The sequence below is a fragment of the Harmonia axyridis genome, chromosome 4, assembly GCF_914767665.1.
Source record: "Harmonia axyridis chromosome 4, icHarAxyr1.1, whole genome shotgun sequence".
Lineage (NCBI taxonomy): Eukaryota > Metazoa > Arthropoda > Insecta > Coleoptera > Coccinellidae > Harmonia > Harmonia axyridis.
In genome coordinates, this window is record NC_059504.1 from 20,293,922 (window position 1) to 20,306,204 (window position 12,283).

Below are 12,283 nucleotides of genomic sequence, written 5' to 3' on the forward strand. Positions count from 1 at the left end.
ATGCCTCTTAGGGTAGAATGCTTGAGACGAGCTCGTGGGGGACCAACTAGGTACTAGCTTAACCGAAACTTCAGCCTTCTTGTGGTTTCATCATAAAATTTTTATGTTATTCAAACACAGAATTTTGAGTGTTCCTAATAAAGTCTTTTTTTCTCTCCAACTTTCCATTTTTTCATTCTTTTCTCAAGTGAACCATATTATCAACTGAAAATACTCTGATATCTGACTAAATTTATAATCTTGGAGCGAATATTTCAGAAATAAATTTAGAACAAGTAAGTGATCCCTATCAATTGTTGAGCAGTGTATTTAAGTTTGAAATGGGGAAAGAAAGTCAACTGAAAAGACCTGTCCATAGAAGCGGCAGGCCGAACTCACAAATAACACCTTTGTGAAGTTGTATAATTATTAATTCTCCGAGACCTCTGGAAAGCCGCTCTTCCATGGGTTGAAAGAACATCTCAACCGGAGATAAGTGAACGTTGGTCAACATTCGGTGACCAACCCGTTCATGACACACCAACCTCACTGCCACGTTCACTTCAAGAAATAGGCATTTCTAAGATACTAATGTACTGATATATACGATTAGAATAAGCGAATTTTAAATAATAAATGATATCAATCAAAAATGCAATAATATATTATAATTTAAATAGAGAACAAATATATTCCTAACAGAAATACTTATTCCATATTTGCTCACTCTGTATCTGCTAATAATTCATCCTTCTTCCGTCGTCGTTATGCCAGCATCTAGACCCATATAAGCATCCAATGGAAATTTATTGATATCCATGAGGAATGGCAAAAATACTGCGAAGATGAGAAGTAGCACCAAATAGGAAATTATGGCCACTCCAATTCCTGCCTTGATCAATTCTATTGTTGGTAAATTTATATGACTGGCGATCAATGCATTCGGCGGAGTTGAAACGGGAAAAAGGTAGGCAAAAGAACATGCGATGGTAGAAGGCCACATTATGTATTGTGGGTGAACATCAGTAGCCTGCAAAAAATGTAAAGAAGGTGTTAATTGGAATAATCGACAAAATATCATCTCTTCTCTTCCTTGATTCCAATAACTATGAAATTGATTATAAGAAAAGAGTGTTTGGAAGGATGGCTAATCAAATTGGACCCAGAAAAACATTATTTTTCTCTAGTGACGGAGATTATTCAAACAGTTTAGCCACTTCCAAATATAACCAGCACCTGGATTATATATGCTATCCAAAAGGGTAAAAGGTGCTTGCCAAATTGTCTTCGCTGTCCATTTATCAATTCAGATCAAACTTATCTTATACAGAGTGTTTCATTGGGAAACGGAAATACTTCACAGGTGCACAGGTGGCACCAAGACGGTTCTGGATATACCACCCGGTATATTTTCATCATATTTGGCAAATATGTTCCTAATTGAGAGCCCAAACGTTTCATGCAATAACCGCCTTGAAAATCCAGGTCTGGGTTAACAAAAAATTATGAATCGTTTGAATCCCGGAAACAACACCCTGTTCATCGGCATTTTGAAAATCTGTTTCAATATTCGGAAACACCACTTAAAACTGAACTGAGACATGTACTTCAAGTTTTCGCGCAGACAGTTTTACTGCACAAATTTTCAACGTAAAAGTGAAGTTTTTAGGAACTTGGATAACTGAAAGTAGTTTGAAGTGACTTTTAACAATGAATTATCAAAAATATTGAATCCATAATTATTTCAACATTACTTTGTAATTGATTTTTACATTGGTTTTCCTTTTTATAGCTGTATACTATTTCAGTTTCTATTTATTGAGAATTGAGTTGCATTAGGTTGATATCGTATATTTTGAAACAATTATGAACAAAAAACATAATAACAAAATAATTATAAAAATAACTATAAAAACGGCTCGAAATGTCCTCCATTTTGATCTGAACATTTTCTTGCTCATTTCAGAATATCTCGAACTGCTTTCCGTATCACATTTGGATTGTTTTCCATTTACTGGCTAGCCTCTTCTATTTTTCTGATTAGCTGATCCCGAGTATTGATTTCAGAGGAATAAAATAACGATTTAATGTGACCCCAGACATAATAATCCACCGGATTCAAATCAGGGGATCTTGAAGGCCAATTATGAGGGCCTCCCCGACCAATCCATGAATTACCGAAATTGTTATTTAAAAAGTGAAGATGAAGTACAAAGTAATGTTGAAATAATTATGGATTCAATATTTTTGATAATTCATTGTTAAAAGTCACTTCAAACCACTATCAGGTATCCAAGTTCTTTAAAACTTCACATTTACGTTGAAAATGTGTGCAGTAAAACTGTCTACGCGGAAATTTGAAGAACACGTCTCAGTTTAGTTTTTAGTGGTGTTTCCGAATATTAAAACAAATTCCGATGGATAGGGTGCTGTTTCGAGGATTCAAACGATTCATAATTTTTTGTTAACCCGGAACTGGATTGTCAAGGCGGTTATTGCATGATACGTTTGGGCTCTAAATTAGTAACATATTTGCCAAATATGAAGAAAATATACCGGGTGGTTCGTTTGATATGGCCTCAGAAAGAAACGGGCAAAATTCATTAAACACCCTGTTTCTCGGCTACGAAGACAGTACGACCCAATAAATGGGGTATCTCCAGAACCGCCTTGGTGCCACCTATGCATCTGTGAAGTATTTCCGTTTCCCAATGAAACACCCTGTATAAAACCATTATCCATCCCACTGTAATTTATGCTTCAACATATTGGGCTTTCGCACCCTCAGCAATGAAGTTGAATAAGTTACAAATTCTTCAGAATAAATTCCTCAGGACCGCCTTCAATGCGCCCTTGTTTGTTCGCAATACCCAACTCCATCGTCAGACATACCTACCGCTGTTGAAGAAATTTTTTCATTAAATCACTCTCAAAACTCTTGGGAAGGCGATGAAACAACCCAACCGATTAGTCAGAGAATCCCTCGACTACCACGAATCTTCTTGAGTCAATAAAGACATTTTTCTCTCTCTCATTATCTGACTTCAAGAGCACCGAAGATCCCACACATGTTCCGCCAGTGATTATATCTGAATCTGATACAACTAGGCGCCGAAAGTACCTTCGACGAAATATTCAAGTAACCAACGCAAATAACCCTGTCGTTAGAAGGAAAAAACATAATAAATAAGGGACCCAATAAGTTGGGTTGTTATAAATTATATAAATTTGTGTATCTGTTCCATTTCCCTTATTTGTCTTTTGCTGTGTACTGTTCGTAGTCAAGGGCAATCAAGCCACAGCTTCGTCCCTCCTCCTCTAGGGTGGCGTCGTCGGTACTGGCAGGGGTGTGTATAGTCGTTCTTTGTTAATGAGAGAGATGGCGTTGTAGACTGCGCAATTCTCATCACCCTATGGCAAAGTAACCACGCCCCGCTATGGAAGTGTATATGACACAGACCACTGAGTTGCCATACTGATGATAATTCCATCAGTAGTCCCTGTAAAAACACCTCATCCTCAAGCTACTGAGAGAGACTGTATCATGAAAACAGGCTGGAAACACCTCACCTTATATCGGGTGTCCCAAGGTGAGTGGCCTATTAGATTATTATGAAAACTATTGATGGTAAAGATTTCAAATTTTGTGGATAGATATTTGGCCAGTTAAGGTACATTTTTAAAATAATTTCACATTTCTAGTGTTGCCGGATACACGACAATTTGGCAACAACTTTGTTATTTTGAATGGGACATCCGGTATTTCTATTTTTTGTATGATACTCCATAAAATATTAAATCTATTCACTCTTACTTTTCCATCCCTATCTCAAATGGTTTTTGAGTTATTAATTATTTTTCGAAATTTTAGATCAATTTGGCGTATTACGAAAATGACTCTAGTTCGCTCAATATTTGAGATTTAAGTCAGAAATTTTGCGAGTCGTTAGATATTGATCTGATCTGTGTCACTGCTTTTGAATTATGGTTGTCAATAATACAGGACGGACCAAAAAAAATCATCATCTGCCAAGTTACAAAATTGTAAAAAGTCTATTTTTTCAAATTAGACACCTAGTATATTTTTCAATTTTTGGAATCAGTACAACAAATTCTACAATCTTTCTATTCACTTACACAGACTTTTTTACTATTTTGTAACTTGGAAAATGATGATTTTTTTTGGTCCGTCCTGTATTATTGACAACCATAATTCAGAAGCAGTGACACAGATCAGATCAATATCTAACGACTTGCAAAATTTCTGACTTAAATCTCAAATATTGAGCGAACTAGAGTCATTTTCGTAATACGCCAATTTGATCTAAAATTTCGAAAAATAATTAATAACTCAAAAACCGTTGAAGATAGGGATGGAAAAGTAAGAGTGAATAGATTTAATATTTTATGGAGTATCATAAAAAAAATAGAAATACCGGATGTCCCATTTAAAATAACAAAGTTGTTGCCAAATTGTCGTACATCCGGCAACACTGGAAATGTGAAATTATTTTAAAAATGTACCTAACATGGCCAAATATCTATCCACAAAATTTGAAATCTTTACCATCAATAGTTTCCATAATAATCTAATAGGCCACTCACCTTGGGACACCCGATATTCTCATAGTTTTCTTTCTGAGCGGGAAATGAAAGGAGAAAGATGATATTGCAGCTACCATGAACACAGATCGATACTTAAACAAAAATGGGCAGATTTAAATCTAATTGACTAAAAGAAGAAACATGATCTAGTCTTAAAATGCGTGTTTCACCTTTGCAACTGTAGCCAATATTGGTATCAACATCACACATACAGCAATATTAGTGGTCAGTTGGGTCATTACTGTAGCCACAAGCGCTGAAACAGCTAGAACACCAAATGGAGAATATGTTTCCATTCCTTCTAGATCTCTGGTCATTCTTTCACTCAATCCACTTTTGTGGCTTCCTTCGGCGATGGCGAAAGCTGCTCCTATCACAAATATCAATGACCATGGGAGCCGCCTCAATGCGTACTTCCATGTCAACAGACCGTTTGAGTGACTCGTCGGTTTTTTTTCTTCTTCGGAACTAAATATGTAGAAACATTTAACAGTTCTAGGCACTAGGAATATAACCAGTAGAATGGCGATCGCAGCAGTAGCATCTTTTACCTGAAGAAAAAACCAAAAATTATTGAATCGGTTCAATTTGAATGGCAACATCGGATCGTTTGATCAGGCCCGGTCTGGCTCCATTGGAGGCCCTCGGCTAGATGCTGATTTGAGGCCCCCTTCAGGAAATAAGACGAGAACCTCCCCCGGCAGCGAAAACGTGCTCTTGAATAATTTTTAATTCTGAAGTTACACGCTTGTAAAGGGTGTTTTTTTTAGAGCTATAGAACTTTAAATTGCAATAAAACAACGATGGATTATTCGACTGACATGAATTTTATTTATCCGCAAGATAATCTTGTGGCATTACATTTTAAATATGATTTCTGGCATATGACCGCCACGGCTGGCTCGGATGTAGTCCAATCTGGACGTCCAATTTTCGATGACTTTTTCCAACATTTGTGGCCGTATATCGGCAATAACACGGCGAATGTTGTCTTCCAAATGGTCAAGGGTTTGTGGCTTATCCGCATAGACCAATGACTTTACATAGTCCCACAGAAAGTAGTCTAGCGGTGTTAAATCTCAAGATTTTGTAGGCCAATTCACAGGTCCAAAACGTTAAATTAGTCGGTCACCAAACGTGTCTATCAATAAATCGATTGTGGCACGGGCTGTGTGACATGTTGCGCCGTCTTGTTGGAACCACAGCTCCTGGACATCATGGTTGTTCAATTCAGGAATGAAAAAGTTAGTAATCATGGCTCTATACCGATCACCATTGATTGTAACGTATCGTTTTTGAAGAAGTACGGACCAATGATTCCACCAGCCCATAAAGCGCACCAAACAGTCAGTTTTCCTGGATATAACGGTGTTTCGACATACACTTGAGGATTAGCTTTACTCCAAATGCGGCAGTTTTGTTTGTTGACGTAGCCATTCAACCAGAAGTGCTCTTCATTGCTAAACAAAATTCGCTTATGAAAATCGGGAACAACGGCAATCTCCTCTTGGGCCTATTCGACGAATCTATGCCTTACTTGATGATCGTTTGGCTGAATTTGATGAATTGCCAAACCAAACTGAGAATAAATCACTTGACAGCTGTTAAATCGGTCGCCATCTTGAACAGTAATGCCAACTTAGTTATATACCTCGAAAAAAAACACCTTTTACAATGCAAGTCCACTCGAGTCTTCAACTACAGTATTTTCTAGAAGGCCCCCTTGGCCGGGGGCCCTCGGCGATCGCCGACCTGGCCAGACCGGGCCTGCGTTTGATGTATGTGTATATTGGGCAAATTGAAAAGTCCCCGGTCTGATGCACAGAAAGCTAGTATTGAATTCATATGATTTTCAGCTAGTACCAACCTTCAAACGCTCGTGAGAAAATTTGACTGCAGTCCGATCATTAGTTTGTGAGATATTGCGTTGTTAGTGTAGCTACTTTTGTTATTTGAAAAAAGATGGAAAAAAAAAGTTCATCTTGGCTGGATGAAGAGTTTCCGGGGAAGCACCAGGAAAATCAACCATCATTGATTGAAATGCTGAGTTTAAACGTGGTGAAATGAGCACCGAAGACGGCGAACGCAGTGGACGCCCAAAAGAGGCTGTCACCGACGAAAAAACCAAAAAAGTTCACAAAATAATTTTGAATGACCATAAAGGGAAGTTGATCGAGATAGTAGACATTGTGAAGATATCATCTGAACGTGTACATCATATCATTCACGAATATGTGTGTGCATGAGAAAGCTGTTTGCAAAATGGGTGGCGCGCGAGCTCACAATCGATCAAAAGCAACAACGTGTTAATGATTCTGAGTGTTTGAAGCTGTTTAAGTACAATAAACCTGAATTTTTGCGTCGATATGTGACAATGGATGAAATATGGCTTCATCATTTCACTCCGGAGTCCAATCGACAGTCAGCTGAGTGGACTGCACACGATGACCGAATCCAAAGCGAGGAAAAACACAACAGTCAGCTGGCAAGGTTATGGCATCAGTATTCTGGGATGCGAAAGGTAAAATATTCATTGATTACCTCCAAAAGGACCAGACCAACAACAGCGATTATTATATAGCGTTATTGGATCGTTTAAAGGATAAAATCGTTAAAAAAACGGCCCCATTTGAAGAAAAAAAGGTGCTGTTTCATTAAGACAATGCGCCGTGTATCGAATCAAAGAAAACAATGGCAGCATTGCATGAATTAGGCTTCGAATTGCTTTTGCATCCACCGTATTCGCCAGATCTGGCCCTCAGCGACTTTTTTCTTTTCTCAGACCTCAAAAGAATGCTGGCTGGAAAGAAATTTAGCGCCAATGAAGAAGTAATCGCCGAAACTGAGGTCTATTTCGAAGCGAACGACAAATCGTTCCACGAAAATGATATCGAAAAGTTGGAAGATCACTATAATAGCTGTATCGCCCTCGAAGGAAACTATGATGAATCATAAAATCGAATTTTGCCAAAAAAATGTGTTTTACTATGGTAGACCGGGGACTCTTCAATTGAAGATTCAATATAATTTCCATAGAAGGAAATGATTTTCAATTCATTTCATTTTCAGATTTTTTCATTGATCTAGGTTCAATTGCAGAATATTTTCTGAATAAAAAAAATAGTTTAGTGCACATAAATAAACATAATCATAAAAATTTCTTATCTGAAAATGGAGGCTCCCGTCTTTAGAGATTAAAACAAAAATGTCATTCTATGTGTCCCTGAATTCCTTATAAGTACAAAAGATGTGCTACTATAGTTGAAATAGTATTCAATATGAATTTCGTAAAAACTGGATCAAAGGTACCAAAATACTAATATATTTTAATTGTTCAATTCCATTACCGTTGTGCCAGATGATACCCAAAGATCTGCCCAGCCAGGAAAAAATTGTGGTTGCCTCAAAACCCATAACAAAATTGCAGTAACAAAACATATAGCGACTGCTATCTCGTGGAATGATATCCAACCCATAGTTCGAAGTTTTTCCTCGATATAAGTTTTTGCAGCCAAAGTATCTTCCGTTGAGGCTCGAAATTCTTGAGCAGCAGAAGAATTCGGCCTGAAGAGGCCCATGTATAAAAGTTCAATCCAGATGAAAGTTAAGAACGTTGTTATCAACATAAAGGGTACACACAACAAGAGCCAATGGCCACTATTAACCTTGAGGTTTGGGTAAGTTGTTTCATAGATGCCCTTGTATGCCAAATTGCTAGCATTTCCAGTTAGATATCCAGTACCACCTATTGATGCTGCATAAGCTATTGTGATAAAAAATCCCATGGTTGATCTTGTTGGACGCCTGGTCTGCTCACCTGGTCCTACGAAGCAAAAAAGAATTTTTTGATATTATAGTAGGTACTGAGATATTTCGAATAAATCTCATCATTCCTCCATTATTGAAATTGCCTATGAGTTTTTTTTTTGAAATTTTTGAATTGGAAGTGAATATCATATTAAATTGAAATCATTGCATATTACAAATCCTCACCTTCTTCATCTTGTTCTTCGGGAACTTCCTCCTCATATATTCTACCTATACCATGTTCTTGAAGTTCCTTTAGTGTTGTAAAAACTATAGGTATCATCAAGGCTGTAGTTGCAGTATTAGAAATCCACATTGATATGAACATTGTAACACATGTGAATCCTACATGAAGTTTTCTCGGACTAAAACCAATCTGAGAATAAAACATATCCTTCATGTTTGAACCGACAATATAAAACCTCTAGGCCACTATGGTTAAGTTATGACTTGTCCCGCTTTCAATTCAAAAATCTTGTCTCTTATACCCTTTGGCGAGACATTTTCAGCCAATTTCGAAGGTCTCTCCCTCTCTCTTGGGATTGCGAGAGATGGCGTGCACAAAGTCACTACATCCCCAATATCCCGAGTTGTCTTACTAAGTGTATTTATTGAAGCGCAGAATTGTAAAAATTATTGGAAAAAAAATCTTTATAGCTCTTAAAGATTTTAAACACAAAAGTTGACAATAAAATGTAATATCAACACACTGCGCCACCACAGCCTACAAGAACACAGAAATGTATCGGTTGACTTGCCTCTCGGGGACTTCCCGATCAATAAAAATACACGGTATTAAAAAATAGAGATACCCCCGGTATATAACTCTGAGGTTATTTCTTATAATTTACGTATCTTGCTAGATTATGTGTGTTCTACAGTTTTTATCTCAGATATTCATTATTTTGTTATTATATTTTTTCCGTTATTCAAGTTAGACCTGTAAACTATAGAAGTTATTTTCTTCAAAATCGGCCGTTAGCTCAGTAATAAAAGTTATTATAACTTTTGTTTCTTATTCTCCAATATATTTTTCAGTAGAAGGAATATATTACAAGAGTCTCAATTTTTAAAATTAAACAGAAACAAAAGAATATTTATTTAACTAGAAATTTAAATAATACATAATCTCGATACCTTTTTCAAATCTAATTAAAATCGAGCCCTCTTTGTTTTATATGTGAATCGAGTAAGAACGACTCGGGAAACCCCTTTTCACGTATCTAAATTGAGGCAGATGGGCGCGGGGAATCCCCTTTGGTCGCAATCACCGATAGAGAGCGCACCTTAAAAATTGTCTGGAACATACTATACATAATACATATAATCCGAAAATTATTTCAATTAATTCCTGGGATTGAATAATTAAAAAGCACGTTTCACTTACCATCTTGATGATATGAAGAGAAACTCTCAGCTGTAAATTACTGCATTGAACAGCCAGAGCTAGCATATAACCAGCAATTAATAAAATAGTGGGTTCTGTTATATAGCACCCTACAGTCTGCCGAGAATCCAAGATTCCCATAGACGGAAAGAAAGCAATAGGAATGAAACTGGTGATTGGAATCGGAAGTGCTTCTGTTATCCAGAGTCCTGCCATCAGGACTATCACATAAATACATCTATTTGGAATATTGTCATAAATAAGGAAAATAGGAAGAAGAAGTAAAGGGTAGATAATTATGAAAACAGCCTTCCAGTAAAACTTCACAGCTAACCAAAGATTATTTTTGAAACTCATCACTTTATATAAATTGACTGTCACAGAACTCTAGTTGGCCTAAAATACTTTATAATTATTCCTCATGTATGCACTAAAGGTATAGTTTTAACACAAATTTGAATTGAAAATATAGAATTTCACTTCTGACATAACTATCATATTTTAGAAAACTATGATCGAGTTGGTTATCTTTTTTTTCTCTGAATAACTGAGGTTTTTATTTTGAAAGCAAATTTTAGTTGAGTAGCTCTCTTCGAGGATATTCAGAATCCTTCAAGTTTAGAACAAGAACTTAACTATGATTGTGCGTTGAAGATTAATATCTGATTGATAAAAAAACTATATTAAGAAATACTCTATACCTACTTGTTGTTGCTTAATGCGAATAATATGGAAGGATAAAATTGGATATAAACACGTACCTAAACATTAGAGATTATTACTCTGAGAGTTTAACCAATTTTATGTCGTTTATCGTTGTAGTAACTCTTTGCTTGCCCGAGAGATGGCGTCGTGGGATGCCTATACCTCGGAAGATCTAAACAGCTTGGTAAATATATCCATATATATATATATATATATATATATATATATATATATATATATATATATATATATATATATATGGATATATTTACCAAGTGATCCCTGCCGAATTACTTTCCCCATAACAGATATATATATCTGTTCTAAACAGCTGTATCTAAACAGCTTGGTAAATATATCCATATATATATATATATATATATATATATATATATATATATATATATATATATGGATATATTTACCAAGCTGTTTAGATACAGCTGTTTAGAACAGATATATATATCTGTTATGGGGAAAGTAATTCGGCAGGGATCACTGAGTGTTCAACTGACGATTCCATCGGGATGAAACACTGTAATCCCTTGAGAGAGGGCGCACTTTCGGAAATGGCTTGAGAACGCCGTGCCATTTTGTAGTGAGGGAATACGTTTGATATAGCCAATAAAATTCCGAATCCATTATTGTGAATTCATGTCCTAAGATATTTTGATGAGTATTTTGGCAGAGATAAATATATAATTTTTTGGGTATTCAATGAAAATTACTCTATTCCTATTCACAATAGAACTACTTGTTGAAATATATTAGTAATTAGAATATGTGATCAATAAATTCATCTCTTTCAATAGAATGCAAACTTCACTCTTATGTTGTTCTGCAATAATATAGTTGGCCCTTACTACATTTGTAGGTTACGGGATGGTTTTAGTTACAAAGCTCTATTTTAGTACTACACCGTTTCTGTCATTCACTTTCATTGATTTTTATTACTGACAGTAACATACAGGGTCTTTCACGAGGAACCTCACCCATATTTATACGGGAAACTACTGAACGTATTTTCATGAAATTCAGCACTTATAAGTATTTCACGATGCTGATGAAATCTAAAATATTTTCAAGGCATGCGCACCTCCGTTTTTTCCGGAAATGACGTCAACTTCCGTTTTTCAAATTAGAACACCATTTTTTTATTGCAGAAATAGATTCCTTAGAAAATTTCAAGTTATTTTGATGTAACATTTTTCAGTTTTGGTTGGAAAATTCTCTCTGAGCGGAAAAATTCGAAAAAAAAATCGAAAATAGAGCTCCGCTGAAACAAGAATAACTTCGAGGTTTTTGAATGGAAAATTTTCATTTTTGGGATTTTTCAAGATGTAAGATTGATGTATCCACTTTAAAAATCGAAATCGCGATTCATGATACAGGGGGTGAAAAAATCGCTTTCAAAGTTAGGGATGACAAAATCGTGAAAAATCAATTTTTTCAAATTAGAACCCCATTTTTTTATGGCAGATATTGAATCTACGTTAAAAAATGATGTGAGTGTATGCATCACACCCTTGCCCTAAAGTGGATATTTTCTGAGTTATTCACAAAAAACTGTTTTTCGTCTTGAATTTTCAGCTATTTCTTTTCCCTTCACGCCAAAAAGATGAAATTTTCAGGAACTGTTACTTAAACCATGTTTTAGATTTTACTACCCTAATATGCAAGAGAAAAAAGTTACAGGTTGTTCCTAAATAGATGGCGAATTTTGATTCGAATTTGTATCGGAAACCTCTTTATTTCAACTAATCGGCCATCGGTTTTCTCTCCAGTGATAAATAAATAATT

The 12,283-nt window shown here is 35.9% G+C and overlaps 1 protein-coding gene across 1 annotated transcript; it reads right to left on the minus strand.

The window, feature by feature from the left end:
• Positions 1-621: 621 nt before the first annotated feature.
• On the minus strand, positions 622-10,275 carry LOC123678903 (protein I'm not dead yet-like). The gene is made up of 5 exons (XM_045616169.1): positions 9,779-10,275; positions 8,578-8,767; positions 7,932-8,407; positions 4,755-5,135; positions 622-1,009 (listed from the first exon to the last, which is right to left on the minus strand). Exons 1-5 carry the CDS (start codon positions 10,133-10,135, stop codon positions 725-727), a joined length of 1,689 nt encoding a protein of 562 aa, XP_045472125.1. The 5' UTR covers positions 10,136-10,275; the 3' UTR covers positions 622-724.
• Between the last annotated feature and the right edge of the window lie 2,008 nt (positions 10,276-12,283).

Bases quoted from the DNA above. Each gene is read 5' to 3' on its own strand.
- LOC123678903 (XM_045616169.1), bottom strand. From the start codon at position 10,135: ATGAGTTTCAAAAATAATCTTTGGTTAGCTGTGAAGTTTTACTGGAAG. The intron at 8,768-9,778 runs GTAAGTGAAACG...TTTTATTCTCAG, and splicing joins CTCTTCATATCATCAAGATG to ATTGGTTTTAGTCCGAGAAA. The intron at 8,408-8,577 runs GTGAGGATTTGT...TTTGCTTCGTAG, and splicing joins CGAAGAACAAGATGAAGAAG to GACCAGGTGAGCAGACCAGG.